Source organism: Marmota flaviventris, chromosome 19, assembly GCF_047511675.1.
Source record: "Marmota flaviventris isolate mMarFla1 chromosome 19, mMarFla1.hap1, whole genome shotgun sequence".
NCBI classification, from domain to species: Eukaryota; Metazoa; Chordata; class Mammalia; order Rodentia; family Sciuridae; genus Marmota; species Marmota flaviventris.
The window spans coordinates 13437241-13465230 of NC_092516.1; the positions used below are offsets into that span (position 1 = coordinate 13437241).

General features: G+C 38.0%; 1 protein-coding gene across 5 annotated transcripts; it reads left to right on the plus strand.

The window, feature by feature from the left end:
- Positions 1-1321: 1321 nt before the first annotated feature.
- On the plus strand, positions 1322-27972 carry Ccp110 (centriolar coiled-coil protein 110). Of its 5 annotated transcripts, none has more exons than XM_027940969.2 (16): positions 1322-1505; positions 3058-3200; positions 5314-5469; positions 9097-9225; positions 11855-13505; positions 15404-15534; positions 16247-16424; positions 16987-17126; positions 17559-17675; positions 20150-20251; positions 20483-20599; positions 21192-21265; positions 21857-21919; positions 22586-22645; positions 23151-23236; positions 26153-27972. In XM_027940969.2, the coding sequence occupies exons 3-16, from the start codon at positions 5329-5331 to the stop codon at positions 26203-26205; spliced, it is 3042 nt and encodes a 1013-aa protein (XP_027796770.2). In that variant the 5' UTR covers positions 1322-1505; positions 3058-3200; positions 5314-5328; the 3' UTR covers positions 26206-27972. The 5 variants fall into 5 exon arrangements, with proteins under 5 accessions (XP_027796770.2, XP_071461442.1, XP_071461443.1 ...); XM_071605341.1 differs by having other exon boundaries at positions 15407-15534; XM_071605342.1 differs by lacking the exon at positions 23151-23236.
- Positions 27973-27990: the final 18 nt, after the last annotated feature.

Sequence of the window (27990 nt, forward strand, 5' to 3'; positions counted from 1 at the left end):
GGTCGGGACTTCGGCCCCCACCCCCGCCCTCAGACACCTCAGGCGGGGAGGGGCGGGGGGGGGGGGGAAGGCGGCCAGAGATCTCAGTCTGCCCTCCAGGAAACTGGAGTTCTGGGAACCGTGAAGGGGCGGGACGCGGAGCATATTTTGAATTCGAAACCTGTCAAACACGGGTCCACGTGCTGTGAACTGGCCTGACAGGGAGCTCTGACTGGATGGGCACCCGCCGGGGTTGGGGTGGGGGCGGGTGGCGAGAGGTAAAGGTGTCACCAAGGACAGCCAACATTTGCAGAACACTTACCACGTTCCAGGTACTGTGCTAGCAAACACTGCATAGGCATATCTCAAAGCTCTGGCCACGCCCTCAGTAAGTTGGTATTGTTATCTCAGTTGACTCATTTCGGTCGCCTCCAGGAGGGTCTTCCAGAGCAGTAAGGAATGAAAGAGCCAAAGGAGGCACCATCCGATCAATACCTGGAAGGTATTTCAATAATTTCATTGTTTTATGGTTGAGGACACCGAGGAGAGGTAAAGGGAAGTTAGCGGTTAATGGGCAGGTCAGATCAGGTGTGTTATCAAGTCTTCCAGTGACTGGTGACCTTTCCACTCTCCCTCCTCCTCCTAATCTTAATCCCCTCTCCCCTACGGAAAGCTTACGTCCCGGGCCCTGACGCAAGAGTGAACTCATTTGTGCCTCACAATCACACTTGTTAATAGGCACTTTTAAAATCCGCATTTTTACCTATGCAAAAATAGGTACCCGAAGGAGAATCATTAAGAGAGCCAAATTCGAGAATGGAGATAGGACCACTAAATCATCCTTTGGAAAGCTGGTAACATGATTAAGTTTGGAAAAGATTCGGGGCTTTTGCTGCCACTTTGAACCTGTTACCTTTCCTCCTGGACGAATTTTCCCACTGATTTGCAAAAGAGGCACAGATGTATTAAGGCTTGGAGCTGGCATCTAGGATTCAGCAAATTTTTTATTTACAGAGAAAACATTCAGAGTTTGGTGAATGTTGTTTCCCCACGACCACACGGGAAGAGATCATCTCTACACAGATGAATAAAAAATGGCAACTAAGGAACATGCTGGGGGGCTTGAAACCCGGAGAAGCGTTCCTATCCTAACGAGTTTTAATATGCGCTAGCTTGCAACGAAAACTACGTTTCCCAGCGTGCATCTCGCTCGTCGTATGCAACACGTCCCCTGTCACGGACACGCAATGCACCTTGGGGGTTGTAGTTTGGGAGGGTCCAACCGTTGCAACGGCCCGGGAAGCAATCACCGGAAGTACCGGCCTTGAGGGGTGGAGTGTTAGTGGCGGCGGCGGCGGTTGCCAGGAGCCCGCGTTGCCGCCAGAGAGACCCGTAATATGGCGGGGAGGAGGAGGAGAAGGCGGCGGCGCATCGAGCTGCTCTCTGTCAGAACCAATTGAGCCTGCTGTTTCCTGACAAGGCCCGTGGCGAGGGGAGAAACGCCGACTGGGCCGTCGGGGAATCAGGTGTGTGCACGAAGAAGGGACTCGACCTCGGCGGTCCAGGCGCGGAGGCGACCTGGCGAGGCGGAATTGGCGCCCTGTGGTGCCGAGGGCGGGCTCTGTGCCGGGTGCCCGGGCTTCGATCCCGGGGAAGGCGCCGGCTGTGAGGAGCGGGTGCCCGGGAGCCGGCGGAGCCGAGCGCGGAGGTGATGCTCGGATGCTGGCAGCGCCTGGCATGGAGCCCTACCCTCGGAGGGGCCTGGGAGGACAGAGGGTGCCCGGGGAGCCAACTCGTGCCGAAGCCGGAACCCCCTCCAGGTCGCAAAACGCTTGGGCCATTTTGCTCCATCTCCCCCGCCAAGCGGGAGAACGAGGCGTCCCCAGCGCTGTGCATTGGCCATTTCTGATCGCCAGTTACTACAACCCCCAAAGGCCCTGGGAGCGCTGTTCACTCCGCCTTTGCGACTCTGGGGCATAAGCTTAAGGAGGATAATAAATAATATACAGCGAATTCTCTTGATAGCCCCTGATGGTGCTCGGCGGTTCCCACCCCGCGCTTCTCCTGTCGGGTTGGAATCCCACTCCCCTAACCCCAGTTCCAGCCGAGGGCACCCGTCTAGAGATGGATTCGATGGGGAGGGGTCAGGAAACTGCGAGAGAGGAAGCCGTAGTCCCCTCCCCTCCCCCGTTTTTAAGTTACATTCGAAAGCCCAGTTCGAGTCCTCCAAGGGTTCAGAGGCAAGTGATAAAAAGCAGCAGCAGCAGCATTATCCTCTCCAGTAAGCAAAGCAGCTCCCGTTGATTGATGCTTCCTGCATTTCCCAAGTATGCTAATGGGCGTACATGCATTGTTATTAGCTCTCTGCATTTTTACACAATCCCTTTGAGACAGATACCCTGGTGTTCCCTATTTTACCAATAAGAAAACTAAAGGGCAAGAATGGGGACCGGCTTACACTGAATTTACAGCTAGGATGTGTCCAAGTAAGAGATCTTCCCTGTCCAAAAGGTGTGTCTTTGGGGAAACAACCAGCTAGGATCAGTTTGGTGTTAACTTTTACCATCCCCTTCAGTGACATTTCTGGCAGAGCACTGGTAAAGGGGCAGACAGGTCTATGAGTCTATGGGGTTTGCAAAGGGGCTTATTTGGACAGGGACAGTTGCACTCTGGTATAGATGGAGAAGACAAGACTTGCCGGAACCTGCTGGAGCTGACAGTAATGGAAGTGGACCAGTAAGGCCTGATGGTAAAGTATGGGGCAGTAGATTTGTAACTGGGATGGTCTCCTAAGTCAGGGCTTCCTGGAAACCTTGCTAGCAGTGGTAATTGTGGTGTGAGAAACATAGTACCCTCTTGCTTAATCATGGGATGTGGAATGTTCACTTCGTAAATGGTTACCTTTGCAGTTTAGAGGTAGAAGTTTCTCTGGGAATAGCGTCAGCAAGGACCGTGCTCTAAATTTCATTCTTCCTTGGTAGTTTTTTGCTATGTGGTCCACCCTCTTCTTTTTTCTTCTGATTTACATTATCATTTGAACCAATTGACCTAATTCATTTATTCACTACTTTCATTAAGTGCCTTCTGTATGCTGACACTGTTCTGTATAATGGGGATTCAGTGAGCAAGACTGAGAAGGTACTTCTGCTTATGGAGCTTATATTTTGGTGGAGGAAGAGAGACAAAAACCAAGGAAATAAACAAGACAATAGCAGATAGTGGTAAGTGCTATAGAAATTGGGAAACTGCTGGGTAATGTGATAGTGACTGAGGAAGGGTTAATTTGGATGAGATAGTCATGGATGGCCTCTTTGAGAAGGGGACATTGAAGCTGAGCCTAAAGGATAAGAAGGGTCTAGTCATACTCGGGAGAATTTGGAATCTTCCATAATCTCATATTATCATTTATATTTAAATGGTTATTTATTGTCATATGTGGTAAGTTATTCTGTAATAATAATATGGTACCATATATCTTCGATATGTAGAGATACTTGTACTGTTTAAGGGATGTGAATAACTTTCTCAAACAGTGAAGCATCTCTCTTTTATGCTGTTAAAAGAATGATGCAATTATTACTATAAAGGTAGTTTATTTTCTTAAATTTTCCAGGCCTTTAAAAATGAATTTCATGCTTTGCTTAGATGTATATTATGTGTGTGTATCGTGTGTGTTTGTGTGTGTGTGTGTATGTTTATTTATTATATTTTATTTTTTGTGGTGCTGGGTTGAATCCGGGACCTCACACATATCAGGCAAGCACTCTATTACTGAACCACATCCCCAGCCCCTTTGCTGGCATATCTATAGAAACTATATTACATTATTTGTACAAGAAATCTGTTTGTGTTCCCTATAATGCTGGTTGTAAAATATTTTGAAGTAATTTAGCAGAAATGGGTTTATTTGACTTACTCTATGTCTTAGCTACTGCATATTTTGGTTGTCAAGATATAATGTGTCAAGATATATAACCTAGACTAAAAATGGTTATATTACAAAGGGTTCTGTGGTTTTTACTTTTTGCTTTTTTTGAATATAAGCTTTCAGAATAATCTCATTTGCACTCGAGAGAACCATTCCTTTGAAATTAGACTTACTTTGCATAAACTCAACATAGAAATAATTACAATTGATGGAATCATAGGAAGACGTTTTATTATTGCTAAAACTGCCAGTTGATCAAAAGTAAAAACATACCTCTTTTTTTCCCCCATAATCATAATTTTGAATGTTTTTTCTTCATTTTTAATTGTAATTAAATATTATAATTAGAAATGTATTATTTGTCCCTGACACTCTTGTGTACTAAATTTTTAAGTACTCTGAGGCCTGGGACAGCATCATATTCAGTCTTAATTCATTTTTGCATATTCCATACTGTGAACTGAATTTTCCCACCCTCCCCCTTTTTTTTTTTTTTTTCTGTTAAGTAGCTAATTGTTTTAAAAACGAACACTTAAAGGAACATTATTGTATTAGGTTTTTTTTTCCACAGTTTATCAGTTTCCCTTGCCAGTTATGATTCTAATGGCGTCTTTTGTTATTTTCCCTTGCTTATTTAAAGGAAACAGAACCGCACATAATGCTATGAAAACAGGCAATAACTATTTAGCACTTGCTATAGGAATGATTATGGTGGCTAATCCTTATGGTTATGTGGGATTTTCATAACCACCATCAGTTTTCCAGAAATTGCAAAATTGTTGGGCCGATTGATTTAAGTGGCTTGGTGATGGCGTCAAGTTTCAACAACAGAATTAATCCCAGCACCAATATGTTTTCTACATTCTACCCCTGGCTGAGTTGGCTGGAGGCCAAGGAGTCAAGATACAGTCCAAGCAAATAGAAGTATCTTTGAACTTCGTAATAGAAAAATAATTTTTAAATTAGGTATTTTATTTAAATAGCCTTGTCTTTGCTGCAAAAGCATTTCTATCTTTGTATGGTATAGTTTTTCTTGTGCTTTGTAGGTAAGTCCTATTAAAGAAAATATAATATTCTGTTTTGCAATTCTTTGTTAATAAAGAACTGTAGAACTTTTTTCCTGTAAGAAGGTTTCACTATGAGCTTCTAGTACTCTCTAAACTAATCATATTTAAAGTCAGATTTACATGCAGAAATATTCATAAAAATTAATATTCAAAGCAAGTCTAACAGGATCCCCAGGTGTTTACCTGTACCCTAGAATTAGCTCCTGATCAGTGGGACAATTTTGGGAATGCCAGTTCTGGGACTGGTAAATTCTAGGAGTATTTCATACTGTACAAAATTTGTCAATAATTAAGATCTATTTTTCTCAGCACATTAAAAATGATATTTTTCTCTTGTAGTGTGGTTGTGGGAAGATGGAGGAGTATGAGGAGTTCTATGAAAAAACTCTTGCCGGAATCCAAGAAGCATCACTGTCTACGGAGAGCTTTCTGCCTGCTCAGTCTGAGAGTATTTCACTTATTCGCTTCCATGGAGTGGCTGTGCTTTCTCCACTGGTAAACTTTCCTTGTTTTTAAATAATTATTTTCTCTAGTGAAAGACTAACATAGATCACAGAAAAACAAATGAAAGGCTTATAAACATTTGAAGGATGCGTGATGTTTGTTCATAATCAGAGAAATACAAATGAGTTACTACTTTTCACCTACTAAGATTTGCAAAGATCTGATAAGGCCCTAGAGGGTCTTAGGTTGTGGGAGAATGCACCTTTAATGTACTTTTACTAAGAAAGTCTGTTGATTATATTTTTGGTGAGCAGTTTGGTAGTGTTTAAAAGTGAATAAACAAAGTGTTTAAAAGTGTTTAATGAAATGTTTGAATACAAAAAGTTTGAAAAAATAGTGTAAAAGTGTAACATAAATTAAAAGTGTAACATAAATTTGATTCAGCAATTCCTTTTTGGGGAATATCTACAATTATAGGTGCTTATAAATAAATGTTACAGCAGTATTGTTTAAAATAGCAAGAGGTTGATGAACAATCTGAATGTTCATTTATAGTGGATTAGCTTAACTGTAGTCTATTTTGTAGAATCTTATACATGCCATTAAACTGAGTGAGGTAGATCTAAAAGTGCTGGATTTGATGCACAATTAAGGTCTAGCATATTCTCAGAGACAGCATAAAGTGGTGGTAAAAAGGCCAGGCTCTAGAACCTTTTGGCCTGGATTCAAATCATTGTTTCACCACTTATCTGCTGGGTCAATTTGTGGTCCATTTCCTTATTTGTTAAATGGGATAAAAATAGTGCCTACCTTGTAAGGCTGTTTTGAGGACTGATGAATTAATATATGTAAAGTGCTTAGAATACTACCCGGATCATGGGAGGTACTCAGTATATGTTAACTATTTGCACTTTTAAAAGAATGGTATATTAGGTTGTCATATTAGCGCATGCCTGTAATCCCTCCTACTATGGAGTCTGAGGCCAGAAGGATCACAAGTTCAAGGCTAGCCTCAGTAACTGATCAAGGCCCTAGGCAACTTAGTGAGACCCTGTTTCAAAATTAAAAAAAAAAAAAAAATCAAAAATTTTAAAAAAGGGGCTGGGGATGAGGTTCAGTGGTTAAGCACCATTGGGCTCAATCCCAGGTACCAAAAAAAAAAAGAAAGAAAGAAATGAAAAGGAAGATATAAGGGAATATAGGAAGGTAGGCAGAGTGCATTATTATATACACTTGATACTGACTGAATATTTTTTATTTTATTTATTTATTTTTTGTGATGCTGGGGATTGAACCCAGGGCCTTTTGCATGCAAGGAATGCACTTTATCAGCTAAGCTACATCCCTGCAGAAAATTAATATTATTAGAAAAAGTTAGTTTTAAATTTATTTTCGTATAATAAATGTTAAAAGGTCAGTATTTTCTGCCAACTGTGTATAATGAAATGTTTGAATATAAAAAGTTTGAAAAAATAGTGCATTGACTATCTTTTCCATGCAACAATTATATACATTTAAAAAAATTGCCTAGCCATTTGAAAACTGCATGTTTATAACATTTTTTTTCTAAATGTTTTGGTATATGTTTTCTGAAAATAAGGACATTCTTCTATGTCAAATCCTAATACCTTTATTGTATGGTAACAAAATTAATAAATTTTTGTAGCATCTAATATTCTATTCATATTCACATTTTTCAATTTATATTCAAAATGTCTCTTATAGCTGGGTTTTTTTTTTTTTGGTACTTAGAATTGAGCCCAGGAGTGCTTTACCACTGAGCTAAATCCCCAGCCCTTTTTATTTTTTATTTTGAGCCAGGGTCTCATAAGTTGCTGAAGCTGGCATTAAACTTGTGATCCTCCTGCCTCACCTTCTGAGTTGCTGGGATTATAGGCATTCACCACCACTTCTGGTGCCTCTGCTTTTTTTTTTTTTTTTTTTGGTGTGTTTGTGTGTGTGTGTGGTGTGGGGGGATTAAACCCTTGTGAATGCAAGGCAAGAACTCTACCAGCTGAGTTATATCTCCAGCCCAGCACCTCTGCTTTAAAAAAAAAAAAGATGTTTAATGATATATAGAGACCAGACCTGTTGTGTTGTAGAAAGGCTTAACTTTGGATTTGTCTAATTGGTTGCTTGTGATGATATTTAACTTGTTCCTGTAGTTTTTCTAACTCCTGTAAATGGGAAGTTAAGTCTAAAAGTTTGATTAGAGTCAGGTTAAACATTTTTGGCAAGAACTCTTTTGAGATGGTGTTGTATACATCATATTAAATTAAATCAGAAGTTACATAATATTTAGTTGTCCCTCAGTTGATGTTTAGTTTGAATTCTTGCTTATCATGGTGACTGCCAGGTGGTGCTTTAAATGTATACATTCCCCGTTTTGATTAGTAAGTAAACTGTAGTGATTTTTTGGTACAATGTAAATAGAACATTTTAAAGTAACATTTTTATCAGCTATTTGATGACATGCTGCTTGATTTAATATGGAACAAAGTGTCTGAGGTTATTGTAGAGTCTAGATCCCATCAGTTATTTATTTAACAGCAAAATCTGATGTCTGTCCCTATCTGTGCTTTTATGCTGATTTGATAGATGACTAGTTAAATTTTCAATAGTTTTTTAGGACATATTTTGTGAAAATCTGAAATAAGTCTTGACTAAACTTCTTAGGACTTAGTAATTAAGACTGAATCCACTCTAGGAGTATATAATGCACCAGTCCAGGAGGCAGAAGCCTGTAATCCCAGTGACTTGAAAGGCTGAAACAGGAGGTTCACAAGTTCAAGGCCAGCCTTTAGTGGGACCCTTTCTCAAAATAAGAAATAAAAAGGATTGGGGATGTAACTCAGTGGTAGAGCACCCCTGTGTTCAATCCTCTGTACCACAAAAGAAAAACAAAAAACTTGGAAGCTTTCAATTTTTTACATACATTATATTTTTATTGACGATTATAAAGTGGAATAAAAATGTTCTGATTTTGTTGGCAAAGAAAACATTATATGTTTCTTTTATCATGAAACCTTTTGATATTTTCTTGAGGCAGCAAAGAAGTAAATGTGTAGTGATTAGATTAAAAGTTGAAGAAATGAGTCAGTGAAGTGATTGCTGCCAAATGAATATTTCAGCACTGGCCCAAAGAGCTAATTTTATTTCTGTCATTTTAGAGCATTTGATCAATGAATAATTTTTTTCTTTTGTCTAACTTTTTTCTTCCAATTGAGAATAATTTACATTTAGTGAAATGCACCAGTCCTGAGTGTTAAAAGTTCCTTGAGTTTTGATGTGCTGGATACATCTTTTTAACTCATGCCCACACCGGGCACTTTGATCACTACAGAACAGTCCCACACGACCCATCCCAGTCAATTGTCCCATGCATTGTCTATTTTTCTTTTAGTATATATTAGTTCTGGCTTTTGCATATGGTTTTAAGTCAATTTGATCCAAAATTTCATGATTTTATGTATATTTTTTTTAAAGAGAGAGAATTTTTAATATTTATTTATTTTTTAGTTCTCGGCGGACACAACATCTTTGTATTTGGTACTGAGGATCGAACCCAGGCCGCACGCATGCCAGGCGAGCAAGCTACCGCTTGAGCCACATCCCCAGCCCACATGATTTTATATTTTTATCATTGAAAAATAATTACTTTTTTATGGTGTCTTACAGCTAAATAGTGAGAAGAGAAAGGAACTACAACAAGAAAAGCAGAAAGCCCTTGATGTAGAAGCCAGAAAGCAGGTTAACAGGAAGAAAGCTTTACTGACTCGTGTGCAGGAGATTCTTGAAAATGTTCAGGTGTGTAACTCGAATCTTTTAGATCATAAATTAAGAAATCATCAAGTAAGCATTTGTGTTAATTTTTCAGAAATGTATTTATATTTAACAAGTTAATTGTATGCTTTTTTGTTATGTTTGAGAAGCTTTATAATTTGTGATGTTCCATTTAAATTACTCCAAAGAGAATTCATTTGCTTCTTAGTGTAATGCTCAGTACTTGAATCAGAGGGTACTTGGACAGTGGCACCATACACTGAGTATAATTGCTTATTGTCTATGTCTTATGACTCTAAAAACATTGAATTCTAAATGATGAAATGATAGAATTGGCCATTGTGATTAACCCCTGAACTAATCAGACTATTGACTAAAGGACCTTATTCTCATTCTCAGCTAAAGTAAATAACTACCCCCCATTTTGTATGTGTGAAAATTCTGCTTGTAGATACATAAAATGCAACTCCGATAAATGGAATTACCCAGATATATTCTAGATCCAAACGGAAATCAAACAACATTTCTACACCTTTTGCAATTATTTTTATTTAGGTTAGATTTGTATAAACAACTTGTTTTGAAGTCTTGAGTCATTTCATACTAAAGAGAGAAGCAAATTAGATTAAACAAATAAGTTCTGCCATACATAATATTATTTTGTTGGTTAGTTTTTGTTTTTTTTCATAATCCTAAGGGTGGTGGTTTGTCTTTGTGATTCATATTAGATGACTAATGTATAATGAACCTTAGGATATTTCTCACTAAATGCTACCTTCATTTCTCTGTGGCTAATATGTAGTGTGGGTAGTAGATTTTAATTTGTAGATTATAATTACTGTCTACATTAGGTTTAAAACTATAACGTATATCACTAAATTATTAAGAGGTAGGCTTTTGTCCTAATATTTTCTGCTCTTGAAACAAAAATGTCATATTATTATTGGTTCATTGAAGAATATATCAAATGCACTACTAGTAAAATTATTGTTGAGTCTGAAAACCTTCTGTTTAAAAGAACATGTAAATGTTGACCTGTTATGATTTAATTGTTCAAATAGAGAAATTCTGTAAAAATTTCTAAGGTCTATTTCACCTGTAAAACCTGTGATTTGATGATAGATTTTTAGAAATTTAGCTTGTCTAGCCAAAGGCTCATATCAGTAGTGTATACAAAATATAGCTACTGAATATCATAAATGTGAAATGTGAAAGATTTTCTCTAAAGAAATAATTTGTTGCTTGAACTTATGAACATGTTTGTGGATTTGGTGAAAACATCTCCTTTGGTTGGTTTTGGTCCTGAGGCTATGTATGACTAAGAACCCTTGTTGTATTGTTTATTGCACAGTACCTGGAGACCATTACCTGTCTTGGGATTTGTAAGTTAAAACCAGAGGGCCATATGGCCTATGAAAAAAACAGGCATATACAAAACATCCCCCAAATCTTTTAATATTCAGGACTCCAGAGTCCACATTCATGTAATGCTGGCAGTTTAACATGTGTTTGTATAATCTTTATTAACTATCCTAATTCGCTTTTTTAAAAAATATTTTTTTAGACATTGATGGACCTTTATTTTGTTCATTTATTTATATGTTGCGCTGAGGATCGAGTCTAGTGCCTCACACATGCTAGGCAAGCGCTCTATCACCGAACCACACCCCAGCTCCCCTAATTCACTTTTTATTCTGAAAGTTGTATTATTGAGATACAAAATATAATTTGTTATTCTTTGGATCTCTTATTTATATAGTTGTCTTCATCTTAACGTAGCAAATGTTTACCACTTTTGCTTATTTCAAAATGCATTAATAGGTTGCTGTTTTAACTTTTTGCCAATTAATCTAATTGATTTTTTTTATGAATTGAGTTTTAAGTTGAAATTTAATTTCTTATTTCTAAATACCTTAAGCTACATGGATGAGCTGTTATTTATTACAAATTTGCCTCATTTTATGGATTTGTTTTAGTTAAATTTTGAGTAAGCATGTGGGAGGCAGGAGTCTTACTTCTTAATTATTTTTGCTTAATCAATGTTCTAAACAAGTTCATTGGAGAGGGAATCATTTGTGTGTAAGACATTTAATTGCTTGGTATTTATTGCTTCTGTTATCCTTAGATGATAGCTGTCCTAGGAGGAACAGTTGATGGATGAGGATAATACCAGAAGAAAGTTAAGGAAATACTTTGTTCTGAGATTGAATTGCCCATGGGTATATGAATATGTATACATATATGTTCATATTTGAATCTAATTAGATAATTTCTTCTTTTTCTAAAAAAATATTGTTTTAGTTGTATGTGGATACAATACCTTAATTTTATTTGTTTATTTTTTTATGTGGTGCCAGGGATCGAACCCAGTGCCTCACACATACTAGGCAAGTGCTCTACCACTGAGCCAACACCCAGCCCTGAATTTCTTCTTTCTTTTAGTAAAAAGGCTAGGATGACCTGTAGATTTTTTTTTTTAATAGTAATTTGATTCCCATGTGATATAAGATACTATAGAAACTAGCCATCGTAGTTTGGCTCTGTGTTTTCAAATGTCAGAACTCTGAATCTTCAATTTCTGTTTTGTGGAAAACAGTAAAAATCAAAACCTTTTTGTGAAATGAAGACATTAACTTTTAAATGTCTTTTTCAGGTTAGAAAAGCACCTAATGCCTGTGATTTTGATCAATGGGAGATTGAAACCATTGACTCTAATTCAGAAGTCAGAAACTTGAATGTTCCTGCTACATTTCCAAATGGCTTGCCAAGCCCTACTGAACACTCTACTTTAGCAAAGATTGAAAAGAAAACTGGAATTTTGCCATTGGATAATGAGGACCAGTGTAAACCTAATGGGATAGACTTAGCTAGAGATTCAGAAGGATTTAATTCTCTGAAGCAGGGTGATAGGTCCAATATTAGTCTCACAGAAAATGAAGCATCTCCGAAGATCTCTTCAGCAACCCCACAGGAGACTCTAGTTTCTGATGGTCTTCTTGCAACACATGAAGAACAGAATCCATCACTCTGGACAGAAGTCACCCCAGATCCATATATAATGAGTCTTCAGAACCTGATGAAACAGTCAAGGGAATATATAGAGAGGGAACAATCTAGACGCAGCCTGAGAAACAGTGCAAAGAGGAGCGTTAACGAGAGTCATTCAGACAAAGAAAATGATGCTGTTAGAGTGAGTGACTGTGTGAGGGAGAAAGCCCCGTTGATGGGCAAACACTGTGGCTCAGTGTTTCCCGACAAACCAAGCCTTAATAAATCAAACGTTCTTCTCCAGGGTGCTTCCTCTCAGGCAAGCAGCATGACTACGTCACCTTTAGCTAGCTTTTCTAAGGTAGACATACCTGTACGAACTGGCCATCCCACTGTTTCAGATTCTGAATCTGATTTTAAAGTCATTCCCACTTTTATTACTGAAAACAATGTTATCAAAAGTCTTACAGGTTCATATGCCAAATTACCTAGTCCAGAGCCAAGTTTGAGTCCTAAAATGCATCGAGGGCGTTCCAGGCCATCATCAGCATGTCATATACTCATAAATAACCCAATAAATGCCTGTGAGTTAACCTCTAAAGGAAAAGAAGAAGCAGTGGACATAATTGTTTCAGATACTGATGAAAAAACCAATGTACCGGAAACTGTGCCAAAGTTACCAGTTGACTTAGCAGGAATTTGTTCTAACCAGGTTTATGTTAGCAAAAATATATCTGAAGCCATAGGGGATATGGTTGTTGGTAAATCAAGTCAGGTATGTCAATCTTTAGGAAATCAATTAGAAAATAAAGTTACTCATGGACTTGCTACTGCAGAAGGTCAGCTAACATCTGATGAGAGAGGAACACACAAAATGAATACTTCTAGTACTGTAGCACCCAAAGTGCATGAACCACATGCCATCAGTCCGTGCGTAGCAGGTCACAACTTTGGAACTGTGAGTGGTCTCAAGTCAGCCAGTACCTTAGAGAAAAACTCCTGCAATTTACAGATGGAACTGAATAAGTCTTATGATGTAAAAAACCCGTCTCCTTTACTGATGCAAAACCAGAATACCAGACAAGAGATGGACACACCTATGGTGTCCTGTGGAAATGAACAGTTTTTGGATAATAGTTTTGAAAAAGTTAAGCGGAGACTTGATTTAGATATTGATACTTTGCAAAAGGAAAACTGCCCTTATGTCCTAACAACTGGAATAGCTGAACAGGAGAGGCAACATTTGCCAGAACAAAGATACCCTAAGGGATCTGTCTACATTAACAAGAATAAAATGTTAGAAACCAGTACCAAAGGTAAGGCCCTCTGAAGTGTTTGATACCTTCCAAGAAAATGGCCCCTTGGTTTTAATACATGTAATTGACTTTTTTTTTTTTTTTTTCAAAAAAAAATTGTCTTCATATCTTCATAAGGGAACTTAATTTCATTGATCTTATCAGAAAGCATATAATTAGCTCTAGTTTGTTGCTATTTGTTTGACTTTTAAGAAAGTCGATCTTAAAAGGACTTTTTATTTAAAAATTGAAGCTTTCGTAGTCTATTTGGTGTTATAGAAAAATATTAATAACTGGAGGAAATGCTGGCATGAACATCATAGTTTTAATCCAGTGTATTGCCATGAGGTCTTCCATTGGACTAGGATTTCAGTGTTTTTACCAGTTTGCTCTTTGATTTGTAATGAGCTCTTCATGTTGTTGGCCCTTTGATAAACACTTTTAACATCAAATTGTTAGATTAAGTATCACAAATGAGGCTCTATGTTGTGTTTGAAGGATGGTTCTTTATTGATAAACATTATTTCATGTTTCTGCTGCATCCGGTTTTATATTAACAACTTGTTAACACTTGTCTTTATTTGTTGTCTTGTTAGTAATTCTTCATTACTTATACGGAAGATGTAAATCAAGTTTTTAAGACTTATGGGAAAAGTGAGGCTGAGGCAAAATGCTTAAAACTACCTTTGTAAGACCTCTAATAAAACCAGTTGGTACATGGGGAACCAACTTGTGTTCTCCAAGTAGGCAACCTCGTGTGGCCTATAGGCTGCCTCTGTGGTCATCAGAGGAACACAAAACCAATCAAGTGGCAGGTTGGGCAGTGCTTTCATAAACTTGAGAGGTGAGGCTGGTCACAGAGGAGGCTGCTGTCAGGAAGGGCAAGGGAGCTGAGAGCTGCCCATGGCTGGGTGTGCCTTTCAGTGTCTGTCTTCATTTACAGAGTTCTTCAGACCATGCGGAATGGACTTCGGTCCATCGAATGGTTCAGCGGAGGAGGGCCTTTTCCTTTCTTGTGGAAGATTATTATTCTATTTGCCTACGAAAAACTGCACATAGGCAAGTGCAAATTGTTGTAGCCAAAGAGTGTATCAGCAGGGCAGTAGAACCTAATATACTTGTCCTTGCTAAAAATCACTGACTATATAATTTGGAAAGAATGATTCTTGATGAATCCATGAATATATACTTTCTGCATCTGTATAATACTTGGTATTTCAGCATTTCAGTCTGTCTCCCCTCTTTCCTATTTAGTTATGATATCTCAATAATTTCTTTTTTTTTTAAAGAGAGAGTGAGAGAGAGAGAGAGTGAGAGAGAATTTTTTAATATTTATTTTTTAGTTTTCGGCGGGCACAACATCTTTGTTTGTATGTGGTGCTGAGGATCGAACCCGGGCCGCACGCATGCCAGGCGAGCGCACTACCGCTTGAGCCACATCCCCAGCCCCATATCTCAATAATTTCTTTAGTTGGTAACTAAAATATCTGAATTTAATATTCACTCTTTTGGATTGGATGTTGAATCTTTTGGATTGGATGTTTTCCAGAGGTCCTGAAGAAGGACAAGAGTCAAGTAAATAGTGATGAGACACAGTTGAGGACCACGTGTGATTAGCCTCTGGAGACACTTGCCTGAACATAGAGTCTGGGCTCTGTCAGTTCAGATCTGCTGGGATCTGTTGAATGAGAGGCTAAAGGTGCTGAGATACAAGCCTTTCTTTATTGGGTAGTATGAAATCAGAGGAGTGGCAGGTGAGAATGTGGTTCACATTGGTACCTGGCTTTATATCTTGTTTGTATTATGTGAGCTCCAGGAATGCCCTCTGGTCAAAAGCTAATTTAAATTGAGGATATAAAATATCAGATATTAGACTTGTAGTGAATTTTCTAAATTTGAGGGATTGTGTTTCCTTTCAGAAGGTGAGGAGATACTAAAAAGCAAGATGTTAGCTTTTGAAGAAATGCGGAAGAAATTAGAAGAACAGCATGCCCAACAGTTATCACTCCTCATAGCTGAGCAGGAAAGAGAACAGGAAAGGCTGCAAAAGGTGAGGAATTAAAATGTTGGGGGACAGGGCTGGTAAGTGAAGGTTGAGGAGTCCTATGAATTTGGGCTATATGTAGAATATTTGTTCATTTTTCCCCCTAAATATTTTAGGGGATCATACATGGATAATATTTTTATTATTCATGTGAAGTCAAATATTCAGATCCTTATCTAAAAGTATTTGCATGATTTATGAGACTACTTTATTGACTCCTTAATTCAAAACTTCTAATATTTTTCAAAGATATTTCACAAATAGATACTTAAATACACAAGAGCAATATCATAAAATAGATACTTAGTTTTAAGATTTTTTTTTATTCTTTTTTTTGGGTAACAGAGATTTAACTCAGGGGCACTCAGCCACTGAGCCACAACCCCAGCCCTATTTTGTATTTTATTTAGAGACAGGGTCTCACTGAGTTGCTTAGTGCCTTGCTTTTTGCTGAGGTTGGCTTTAAACTCGTGATCCTCTCACCTCAGCCTCCTGAGTCGCTGGGATTACAAGTGTGAGCCAGTGCTCCCAGCTTGTTTTAAGATTTTTTATAGTTATTATATCACATTTTAAAATCAATAAGTCATTATTTATTTTTAGGAGCAAAACTTTAAATAACTTGCTGTTAATTTCATCATTTTGGGTCAATCTAAGATACTATTTGGGGATACAATTAAATAAGAGGACTAGCATGTTATAATAAACTGTGAATCTATAGGAAATAGAAGAACAGGAGAAAATGTTAAAAGAGAAGAAGGTGATTTCAGCAGAAGTCTCTGGATTGAACATTACCAATGTATCAGAGTTAGAATGGAGGAAAATAAGCGACTCTGGCTTGCTAGAAACAATGGTGTCTCAAGTGGACTCATTCCATACTTCAAATTTGAATAGTTCTGGTAAATATTTAAAAATTTCTTTTCATTTGAAAAAAAAATTTGTCCTACAGTAAGATATTTTATTTGGCACACTTTTTAAAGTGTAGCTTCCTTTTTCAAGTAATTCCATGCCCATCCCACTACTGTTTGTCAGCTGCTTAGTAACCAGTTAAAATTGAAATGAGAGTAAGTAGATCAAAGACCAGTGAGCAGGTGTTTGTGAAAAGAGACCCGTTGCAAGGAAAATACCAGGGAGGTTGTCCTTGTCTGTGTTGACTGCTGCAGCAGGTGATAAGCTTGGAGTTCAGGCACAATTCTTTATCTCCCAAGTGATCTTGAGTTACCTGTAATTCCCCAGTCCTTTTAAGAGCTTATCTTCACAGCATCAATTATCTTGAGATGCTTTTTGTGTTGAAAAGACCCATCTGGTGTATAAGCTTGAAGTCCATAAATATTTTAAGTTCATTTGTGGGTCAGTTTCAGAGGCAGTTGTTATTCTTAATGAGTCACAAATGTTTACTTGCATGTTCTGCATATTCTGATTATGTAACATCAAGTATAATATGTATGTATATTTCTCTAGGTTTCACAAGTTCTGCTTTACAATATAGCTTTGGTTCTGCAAATGAAGTACCATTCTACCTCTGGGGATCATCAACTAGTGGTATGACCAAACTCTCAGTTACAAGGCCTTTTGGAAGGGCCCAAACTGGATGGTCTCAGGTGGGCAAACTGGATATATGTCTATTTATTGATCTATCTTTTTTTTTTTTTAACTGAAAATTGAACTCAGGAGTGCTCTGAGCTACATCCCCAGCCCTTTTTAAAATTTTTTTACTTTGAGATAGAGTCTCACTAAGTTGGCCAGGCTGGCCTCAAATTTGAGATCTTCCTGTCTTAGCCTCCTGAGTTGTTGGGATTTCAGGTGTGTATCACCATGCTGGGGCAACGTGTCTTTTTTTTGAAAGTTATGTTATTTTAGGCTGAAAAAACATTAATGTTTTTTTCCATACGTCATATTAGCTTAGCTTTTGGTACATATGAAACTACATAGAGCAAATATACAGAAAGGAATTTAGCTTTTGTAATAGATAAAGAAAAAACAATATAATATAGTGCTCAGATTATTAACACCATCTTTCTCATTTCTCCTAGGTTTTTAACCCAGAAGTACAAGCAAAATTTAATAGAATAACTGCCGTGGCAAAAGGATTTCTTACTCGTAGGCTTATGCAGACAGATAAGCTGAAGCAGCTTCGACAGACTGTAAAAGTAAGATTGTTGTAAATCATTCACATTCTACTTTTTGTCTTAGTTTCTATTAGTCTTCCCAGCTGACATTAGTTTAGAATGTAGATCAAACATTTTTTAGTCACTGCAATATAGGCAATTTTGTAAGTTCGATTATTAGTCTGACTATAATTTTTTTGTCAGCATTACTTTTAAAAAAAATTAATGGCTTTAATTAAGAATAAGAACAGGGATGAGGTTGTGGCTCAGTGATAGAGTGCTCGCCTAACACGTGTGAGGCCCAGGGTTCGATCCTCAGCACCACCTATAAATAAATAAATAAAGATATTGTGTCCAAGTACAACTAAAAAATAAAAAACATTAAAAAAAAAAAAAAAGAATGAGAACAAGCCATATAGAAAACCTAGATTTGTTGAGCTACTCAAAGACATAACGTATCATTTGAAGAACTTTGAGGGTTCCTCACTGTTCTGCTGTGGAAGACGAGGCCGAGGTGGGAAGTGAAATGACACCCCCTGAGAGCTGCAACAGCAGCCTGGGGGGACGGGGTGGAAGCATCCAAAGCTAGTCAGGAGTCCTCGCAGCAGTGGTGGATGTGTGGCTGGGCTCGCTTTGAAAAGGCTACGTAGAGATGGCTGAATTAATTAATCTGGACCCCAAACTAGAACACTTACCCCTGTGGGAACAGAGGCCAGGATTTCTCTGAGTTCTTGGTCCTTCCTTTTTAGGCTGAGAGTATCCTTAGGCTCCAAGCAGGCCTTTCTTTGCTTCAGCCTCTCTCCTTCCCAATCTATCTGCTTAGCCAAGCTCCGGGTCTTTCACCAGGTGGACTGCCTCGCGCACAGTTCATAGCTAAGGCAGGAGTTAGAAGCCTACTCGGAGGGCACCTAGACACAGGGAGTTTTAGGTATAGGATAAACTACAAATATCCTTTTGGTTAATAAGTTAATTCATCTTTCTGAATAAAGGTCATAGTTTCTTCTTATGGTGACAAGTTGCTGTCTCAGTGTAGTTTGTCTCAAGAAAGAACTGGTTTAAGTGAGTTTTGGAGAAGGAAAAAGACTCATTAACTCCACTCCATAGCGAAAAAGCCACAGCTCTATCCTGGGGTTAGGAACAGGCTCCTAGAGTAGCAGCACCGTTCTCAGTGGTGGATACCTGCATCCTCACCCCGTCCAGCAGCTGCCGTGTGGTTTCCCTCCCTCCCGTCTTCCTGATCTCTTAGTGGATCTTCTGTGTCCCCTGCAACACCCCCCCCCCCCCCCCGCCCCCGCCCCATCTGCTGATGTTCTACTGCTCCCAGACAGAGAGAGCATTCCTTCTTGCTCCAGTGTGTCTCTGCCCTGTGCTGTTCCATGGGATAATCTTTCTTCATGGGTGTAAAATGCGGGCATGTCCCTTGTCCTAGTTGTGTCCTCCTCACTATGTTCTCCATTGTGGTCATCTGTGTCTTCATCCTCAGGAAGGGATGCCAGGCCTGTCACCCACATGCTTCAGGGAATGCTGCCTGCAGGGCTGATTGGTCTCTGAAGCACAGAGCTAAATTTGGTAACAGGTTGAATGTCGTCAACATCACTGTCTTCCTTTTCTTCATCAGCGTAGACTTTTTTTTTTTTTGGTACAGATAATTGATCCTAAAACCTTGAACATTCTAGGCAAGCATTGAGCTAAATCTCCTACTCTTTTTATTTTATTTTTTTAATTGTTCTTTTTAGATATACATGACAGTAGAGTATATTTTGACATATTTATACAAACATGGAGTATATCTTACTCTAATTAGGATCCCATTCTTGTGATTGAACATCATATGGAGATTCACTGAGGTGTATTCATGTATGTACATAGGAAAGTTATTGCTAAGTTTAACAGACTGGCCTCAAATTTGGGGTCCTCTTACCTTGGCCTTCTGCTTAGCTGGAATTACAGTCATGTACCACTATACCCAGCAGCAACAAATTTTTAAAAATTATTTTCCAAATTTGGCATTTGCTATACTGTACAAATGCTTCTGCATATAGGTCCCTGGATGCCACATGTAAACTCATGCTGGGGTATTCCAGTCAGAATCTTAACCCAGAACCATTTAAAGCAGGCAGTTCTCAGCCACGTAAATGGAGTGGCCACAGAGGCCCTTCCTAGCCAGTGTGGCCTCAGTACCTGGCTGCTGCCTCTGGAGCCCCCTCTACCAGCCTGGGCAGAGAGGACTTTTGAGAAAGCTCATTGCAGCAGGGAACATGGAAAAACAGGCTCAGAGGAAACTGGGACACAGGAAGCCCAGCCTACTGAGGCCTGCCCACTCATAATTTAAAAAATAACACATAAATAAGTAATTTATATATTTTTGTCTCACTTTAAAGTGAGTGCTATTTGACATGTAATCAGTAATAGTGTTATTTACGTTCTCAGCAATTTTGGACTGAGAACAAAAGGAAATCCAGTGATCACAAATCTTTCCAGAAAAATGTTTTTGAAGGAGTGTTTCTTTTTTTCAGGATACTATGGAATTCATAAGAAGCTTCCAGTCAGAAGCACCATTAAAGAGAGGCATTGTTTCAGCACAAGATGCATCCCTTCAGGAGAGGGTATTCGCGCAGGTAGGGGTGGTGCCCTGAAGGTCTCCTAGGCAACTGCTTAGTTCCACTAATAATCGGAGCCTCGGGAGGGGGAGTGTTGTATTTCACTTCATTTAATCACTGAAAATAGTTTTCAATGAAAATTACTTTAACCTTTTTCTCTAAATGAAAGAAGTACACATAGTATACATGTGTTGCTGAACTCTGGCCTCGTCTCTTCAATGTGGCAATATTTTCTTCTTTTTCATGTAGCTGCGAGCTGCCCTGTATGGCATTCATGACATATTCTTTGTAATGGATGCAGCTGAAAGAATGTCTATTCTACATCATGATCGAGAAGTTCGCAAAGAGAAAATGCTCAGGCAAATGGTATGAGATTTTCTAATGAGGGAAATTCTTCTGAGTTTGGGGTAATTGATATTAAATGTCTTTTTTTGTTTGTTTGTTTGATTTCAGGACCCTTCTGATAATTCTTAACCATAGTAATTTCCAGTATTACCAGCAACATTTAAATCTGTAGACCATTTAAAATAATTACATCATGAAAGAATCACACGTTGTTTTGTGATTGGATTTTGGAGTTGAACTTGAGTGTTTTGCTTGGATAGTTTATAAAATTCCAGCTGCTCCTGACTAAAATTTTTGTAACTGTCATGTGAATTTTGCCTTTTTTGAAATCAGAGTCAGAAAACAAGCTCCAGATTAATTTGAAATCAGTGTGGTGGTCTGTGGTTTGAATCAGTAATCTTGCTATGGTTGGCAAAAGAAAAATAAGCAAAATTTATATTATTTTATTGCCAAAAATGGTTTAATTTTTAGAATTCGACTGCTTCCATTAAGGAAGATTAAGTAAGAGCATTAGTGAAGATCTGCTTTTCCACAAATTTGGGATCATCCTGTATTACAGTGTGGTTGTGGTGTTGGGACTAATGGAGTTTTAAGTGACTTTTGTACTTTAAAGGATAAAATGAAAAGTCCCCGAGTGGCTCTTTCAGCTGCAACACAGAAGTCTCTTGACAGGAAGAAGTATATGAAGTGAGTTTTTTCATTTAAAAATGTCACATTCTCATCAAACCAATTAAATTTAGTTGTCTGTATATTCAAATTAGAAATAAAGAACAGTTCACTTTTCTGCAGTGAGCTGATAGAAATCCCCATATTTGTATATAGATTTCATTAAAATCAATGGTAAAATCTGATTCTACTTTTGATAAATGAATTAATCAAAATTCAACCGGCATGATTGATAACCAACCAGTCTTATAGTTAGTCCCTATAGTCAAAGTTTGATTTTATATCACATAAATACATTCTTCTGATATTCTAAGATTTCCTGGCGGGGGTTGGGGGAGGACAAAAACTTAAAGTCTATTCTAATGAGTGTTTTTTAAAAATTCTTCTTGAAAGTATTTTATTTTATTTTTTTTAATTTGGCGGTGCTCAAGATGGAACCCAGGCTACATCCCCAGGCCCAAAGAAGTCTTTAATATGCTTAGCACAGATCTTTCAGTATTATTCCAGCTTCTAAATGATGATTTGTTTCTGTCATCATGTCACATTTATAAGCTTGTTTTGTTCCCTTCTCTAAATCTATTGTTTGTGTCTTTATTTTTTCTATTGTGTTAGAGCTGCAGAAATGGGAATGCCAAGTAAGAAATTTCTGGTTAAACAAAATCCTTCTGAAACAAGGTGAGAAAAATCACTTCATCTCAGTGAGTTGTCATTGTTTTCTCCTAAAGAAAATTTTATAAATCCCTTTTTTTTTAACTTGTTCTGCTTTACAATCAGTAGGACACCCCTTGCTGATGTGAGCATCTTAGGCTCAGATTCAGACTAACACCTGGGCCTCTTGCTGGCCACGGGTGAGGTCAGATGGTCCTGGAGAATTTTGTAGGACATGGTGTCTCTGGCAGAAATTTGAGCCTGGCATGTCGAGTTTAGTCCCAAGGATCTTTTGTACCTATTCACAAAATCTTAGAAAGATAACTTGATATTTCTGATCTGTTTTTCACTCTTGTAAAATGAGTGATATTTTCTTCTCTCTCATGTTTGAAAAAAAGAAAAGTTGGCCTTTGTAAGGAGGTATGTAAGTAAATTATCTCAAACATAGGTGTTATGCACACGTTGGACATCTCTTTCCTAATAAAAATCTGTAAGTGTGGGTTCTTGGTGAGTGAGATATAAATACCATGTTAATGTATTTTCATCAGTCTGGCTTGCTTTATGGGAATACAGAGGCCATGTCATAGCATAGTGACTTCAGCGCCTCTGTCATCATCTTTCGTCCATTGAAAGAAAATGGGAAAAACAGAATTTATACTTTTGAATTAATTTTTTTATTTAATTTGTCAACAGAGTCCTTCAGCCAAACCAAGGACAGAATGCACCTGTTCATAGGCTACTTAGTAGACAAGGGTAAGAATGCCATACACGGGTACTTAAAAACAATTCCAGTTAAGATTAGCTTTGAGAGGGAAAATAATTATAGTGTCTTTACATAAAGGATAAACTAGTTTTCAAATGTGATACATTTCATAGTATGGGAAGAACTTTATTATTAAAGTTTTGTCTGTAAAGATAACTCTCTTGGTGTGCTGTTGTGTATGTGTTTTTGTTATCATCTTATGTTGGCATATTTTTACTTTTCATTTCATACCATTTTACTCATTAAATATTTGTGAATGTTCATATAGTAAGTTTAGTATCACTGGAGTGACTCTCCAACAAGGTATGAGCCCTGGTTATCGTCTCCTGCTGAGGCAAAGCTGTGGCTTCCCTCGTTCTGCTCACGCAGGAGACTTCAGTTCTTTCCAAGCATGTTTGTACTTTGAACGGGTGATGCAGCGTGGTTGCTTTCTTTGAATTTTGAACATTTAGACCTTAATGCAAGTGACTTATGGATGTTTTTATATTCAATTAGAACCCCTAAGACATCAGTGAAGGGGGTTGTGCAAAATAGACAGAAGCCTTCCCAGAGCAGAGTGCCTAGCAGAGCTGCCGTGTCAGGTGTGTAGAACTCTGAAGCCCGTTCGCCAGAAGCAAGTGCACGAGCTGCCCGGCCCGGCCCCCCCGTGGGATGTATTGTCTCCCCTTGCCACCATAACCTGGGCATAGACGTCGCTGTCAGCGTCCCTTCCTGCCAGTGTTTGGTCGCAGTCAGGGAATCTGACCTGGATTTCATATTAATTCTATGGAAAATATTGTATTTTTTTATTCTGAATAATTTGTACAATTATCCCGGCTTAATTCAGAAAACTGCTTTTACAAATAAGTAAAAGATAAAGGTCAGCTGACACCTGTGTCTCTGCAGGTGCGTTCAGCTTCGATCAGTGCCCCAGCCACAGCATTTGTGTCTGTGCATGGGGGGACGACAGATGGATGAGGAGTCTCTCCCTGCGACCACAGGGTCACCAGTGAATACGCCAGAGGGGAGGGCCTCTTAATCTTGCTCAGTCAGAAGCTTGAGCTAAAGCTCTCCTTTCATTCGTTATTCAAGGACTGTTTAAGGGCTAAATTTAAAATTGTTTTTTAAATTTCTCTTTATGGTGGCAAGAGGACAAATTCAATGTTGAGCTGATCCAAACCTCCTAACAAAATGCTTTATATTTTTTTAGACATTTTGATTAAGCTCACTGAAAATTATGTGGTCCATTAAAAATACTTTGAAAATGCTGTGCTGTAACTATGCTGCTTTCTAAACACTTAAAAGACAGCTAAATTAATCACCTGGCAGATAAGATTAAACCTTTAATTCTTACCTTCCCACTTATAAACAATTAGGCAAACTTTAGAGCTTTTGTTACTAAGTGAGTTCCTGCAGATTAGGAGGGAATAAGCAAAAAAGTAATTTGTTTCATGTTCTTACAAGCTTATATGAACAAATAACAAAATTTTATTGTTTCTTTGAACTTATATGAACAAAAATAAGTTCAAAGAAACAACAAAATTTTGATAAAAACTTTGAAATGATTGTTGAATCCTTAGTGAGTATCATTCAGAGGATACTTTAAAGGGCCTCTTTGAATACATTGTGAGGAACAGTGGGGGGTTGCTTTAGAAAGGGGATTACTCCTTGGAGACCTGCTTCCTCCAGGGGCAGGCAGTCCTGTGGTCTGGAAGAACTCAGACCAAACACCAGATCTGTTGCTGGTGAAATTATGTGATGTTTGAAGACATTTCAGTTTTTTCCATTGTAGTGCTATACTTTATGTAAATAAAGTCATTGGGGAATTCGTATCATCAGTTTGCCACAGTGACTATTTTCCATGTTCTTTTCTCATGCATTTCATCTCACTATTTGTCACTTGTGAATAAGCAGAGTAGTGACTAGAATTTCAATTAAGTAGTACTCAACAGTACAAAGGATGAACAGGCAGTCATTGCAGTTAATAATATACAATGAAATTCAGTATTTATATTTATTTAGATTTAATTACATGGCAACATGATTTTTTTGTTTTTGAACCCAGGGCCTCATTCATCCTAAGCAAGTACCCTACCATTAAGCTACTTTCCTAACCCCCATTTTTAAAATTGTAGTTTCAGACAGGTCTTGCTAAATTGCCCAGGCTGGCCTCAAACTTGAGATCCTCCTGCTTTAGCCTCCCAAGTAATTGGGATTTCAGGCTTGGGTCACCATGTCAGACTGCAGCATAATTATAAATAAAAATGAAATTAAGCTGGGCATGGTGGTGCATGCCTGTAATCTTTGCAGCTCTAGAGGCTGAGGCAGGAGGATCATGAGTTCAGAGCCAGCCTCAGCAACTTAGCAAGGCCCTAAGCAACTGAGTGAGACTCTTTCAAATAAAAAATTAAAATGGCTGGGGATGTGGCTCAGTGGTTAAGTGCCCCCGGGTTCAATCCTTGGTACCAAAAACAACAACAACAAAAAAAAAAAAAAAACCAACAAAAACAAATGAAATTAACTTTTGGCTAAACAATATGTATCTAAAGAACATTAACTTGTTTTTCTAAAATATTTATCAATATATGACTACATGTTTAACCAGTTGAACAAGACTAAAGAATTTTATTACATAAACTGAGAATTTTGCATACTGATTAAAATACTATCGATGAATCTGAACACAAGAGTGCATATTTGCTCTTGAAAAATTACTCTGTCCTGCTCAGATTTACATGGCCTGGATTATGGTGCTTTTCTGTTTTTTTCCCTCAGTACTGGAGATCAAACCCAGAGATCCTCTACCACTGAGTTACATCCCTAACCCTTTATATTTTTATTTTGAGAGAGGGTTTCACTAAGTTGCCCAGGCTGGCCTGTAACTCGAGATCCTCCTACCTCAGCTTTCTGAACCTGTGATTATAAGCATGGGCCACCACACCTGGCTTGGATTATGTTTTAAACAAATTTGAAATTGTGCTCTGATTTGGTTCCTTTAAGCAAGGAGTGGAAACTCATTTTGTGTTGATGGTAGAATGTCATGCTGTAGACTGAAGGGGAGGACTCTAAAGCGTGTTCAAGTACGCTGCCAGGCATTTCAAATTATTTCGTTTTCACAAACTAGATTTCAGTCTCTGATGCCATGTTTTTAAACATTTCCTCATTTGATGTTTTGTGCTGGACTAGAGAGTCTGTAGACAAATTCGAAACCATTAATGAGAGCAGAGTAGAAGGTAGTCACGAGCAATGGGTAAGTCACATAACAAACGCAGTGGAGTTGGCTTCCAGGAGCTTCCGCTTCCAGCTCTGCTGGCTCAGGCATGTTCTGCACCAGGCCTCAGTCCCATGCCATCCTTGAAATGGTCGAAACAGTTTCTACCTCAAGGTTACTGTTGGTAAGGGTTAAATATGATGCTGAATGTCACCTGGCCTGGTGCCTTAGTGTAGTAAGCACTCATTAAATGGTATCATATGAAAACTAACCCTGAGAAGTAATGTCAGTTTTGTTCTCTTTTTAGGAGCATATGCAGGAAAAATCCAAAGAAAGCGGCCAAATGTTGCGACAATTTAAGAAGACAACATTCATTAGGATAGAAGGGTGGGGGGGGCACGGTTATTGTCTGTATTATTTTCCCTGACCAAGACTTTCTGTTTAACCCTGGACTCTGTTTACACAGGCAGAGTGACTTCAAAGGGCTGAGCAATTATCTGGTAATTCCCGCCCCACTCCTCATTTTCTTCTTAACCTAGGATTGGGTGTAGACAAATTTGTTTAGTAACTGCCTCATTTCTGTGCTTAACCTGTAGAAACATAGTATATTTTCTGTGCCCAGATGTCTATGGAGACCCTTTTTGTAAACTTTACAAGGACATTTGGACTTATTTTTACAAAATAACAAAAGATATGACAAATTATAAAGTTCTAAAACATAAATTTCATTCATCTCTTCATACTGATCGCTAAATTTGATAAACAAATTAGATACTGTTCTATTCAAAGGGAAATTATTGCACAAGTATGTTTCTCCCTGGTTTTGCAACTTAAAGCACTTGAGGCCATATTCTTGGACTTACATTATAACCTCATAGAATAAACCCTCACCACACTCTGATTGTGGTCACCTAAAATCAACGCAGTAGTAGCTGTGGGTCCCTGGTCAGAAGCACACATTCCTGGCAGTCACATGCTACCCAGGTACTGTTAGGAACAGCTGTGCTAGATCTTTGCATAGAGGGGAGCAAAGTGGGTGAAGGCAGCACAATCTTGAATGTAGATTTAAGGTTGCATTGTTATATCCATTTCTGTAAAATAAGAATACCATGTTGCATGCGGTTATGATTTCTATTTAGTCTGTTTTATTTCTTCATAGTCTGCCTTTTCTAGCATGCTTGATTTAGGAGAGAATAAAGGGCTAAATAATATAACACTAAATCTGGATTTCAAAATAAGATAGTAACATTGCCTAGTTAAAAACTTGCATTACCTAAGGGCACTGATGTCTAAGGTGTTTTTCATCACCTGCCAACCAACAAATGTTACCAAGAGAGCATGGCTGTATCAGGGAGAATGTCACAATTTCCAAAAAGGGCTTTGTGCTTCTTGCATAAAATTGCAACTGTATATGTTTAATTTTTCTAACTTGAATTTTAATGGGGTAGTGGTATTTTGGAAATACAGCCTATACATAGTCTTAATATTTTAAAAATACAGAGATAAAGCTTTTCTGTTCCATTTAAGATTTAACTTTTACATCCAGCTGTAGATAGAAAATAATCCACACCGGGTGTCAACTTGATTTTCTTTATTGAGACTTATTTATTATTGAATGAGTGAACCAGAAAATGAGAAAGTCAAAAAAGTCCAAGTTACCAGTTTTGTATTTAGAGGCAAAATATATCAAATTATCTTTTCAATGATAAACTGTGCTTTTTCATTCTGAAAACTCAGGATACAGCTAATTCATGTCATTGTGGGTCTCTCTGGTAAGATAGATGCTACAGATTTTGTGTATACTGTATTGCAAATTAGCTAAAACAAATAGTATGTTTTGGAGGAAGTTAAAACTAGTTTTACATTAAGGGTGAGAAACTTGAGTGTGTTTTAATTTAGGGATAAAGGTGTGTGTGTGTTCCAAGTTTTTTAATGTTCACAGCTTTTTCTCATAAAAGTGCCAGGCACTGTTTTGTGCTTTTGATGAAGTTTTATTTATATATATTATTTTTATTGTTTTTTTTTACTTTGGGTGGAATGTCCATTAATGTAAATTGTATTTATTTTTGTACTTTAATTTTCACTAGTTTTGCTTCTAGGCAAAGGCAAATAAACTTTTCATCTCAAAGGAAATCTAGTTTGATC

What these genes read in the sequence shown, in the direction of transcription:
- Ccp110 (XM_027940969.2), top strand. Translation starts at nt 5,329, where the DNA reads ATGGAGGAGTATGAGGAGTTCTATGAAAAAACTCTTGCCGGAATCCAA. An exon ending in AGATTCTTGAAAATGTTCAG is followed by an intron (nt 9,226 to 11,854) that starts GTGTGTAACTCG and finishes TGTCTTTTTCAG; the next exon opens with GTTAGAAAAGCACCTAATGC. An exon ending in AGGAGAGGGTATTCGCGCAG is followed by an intron (nt 20,252 to 20,482) that starts GTAGGGGTGGTG and finishes TTTTTCATGTAG; the next exon opens with CTGCGAGCTGCCCTGTATGG.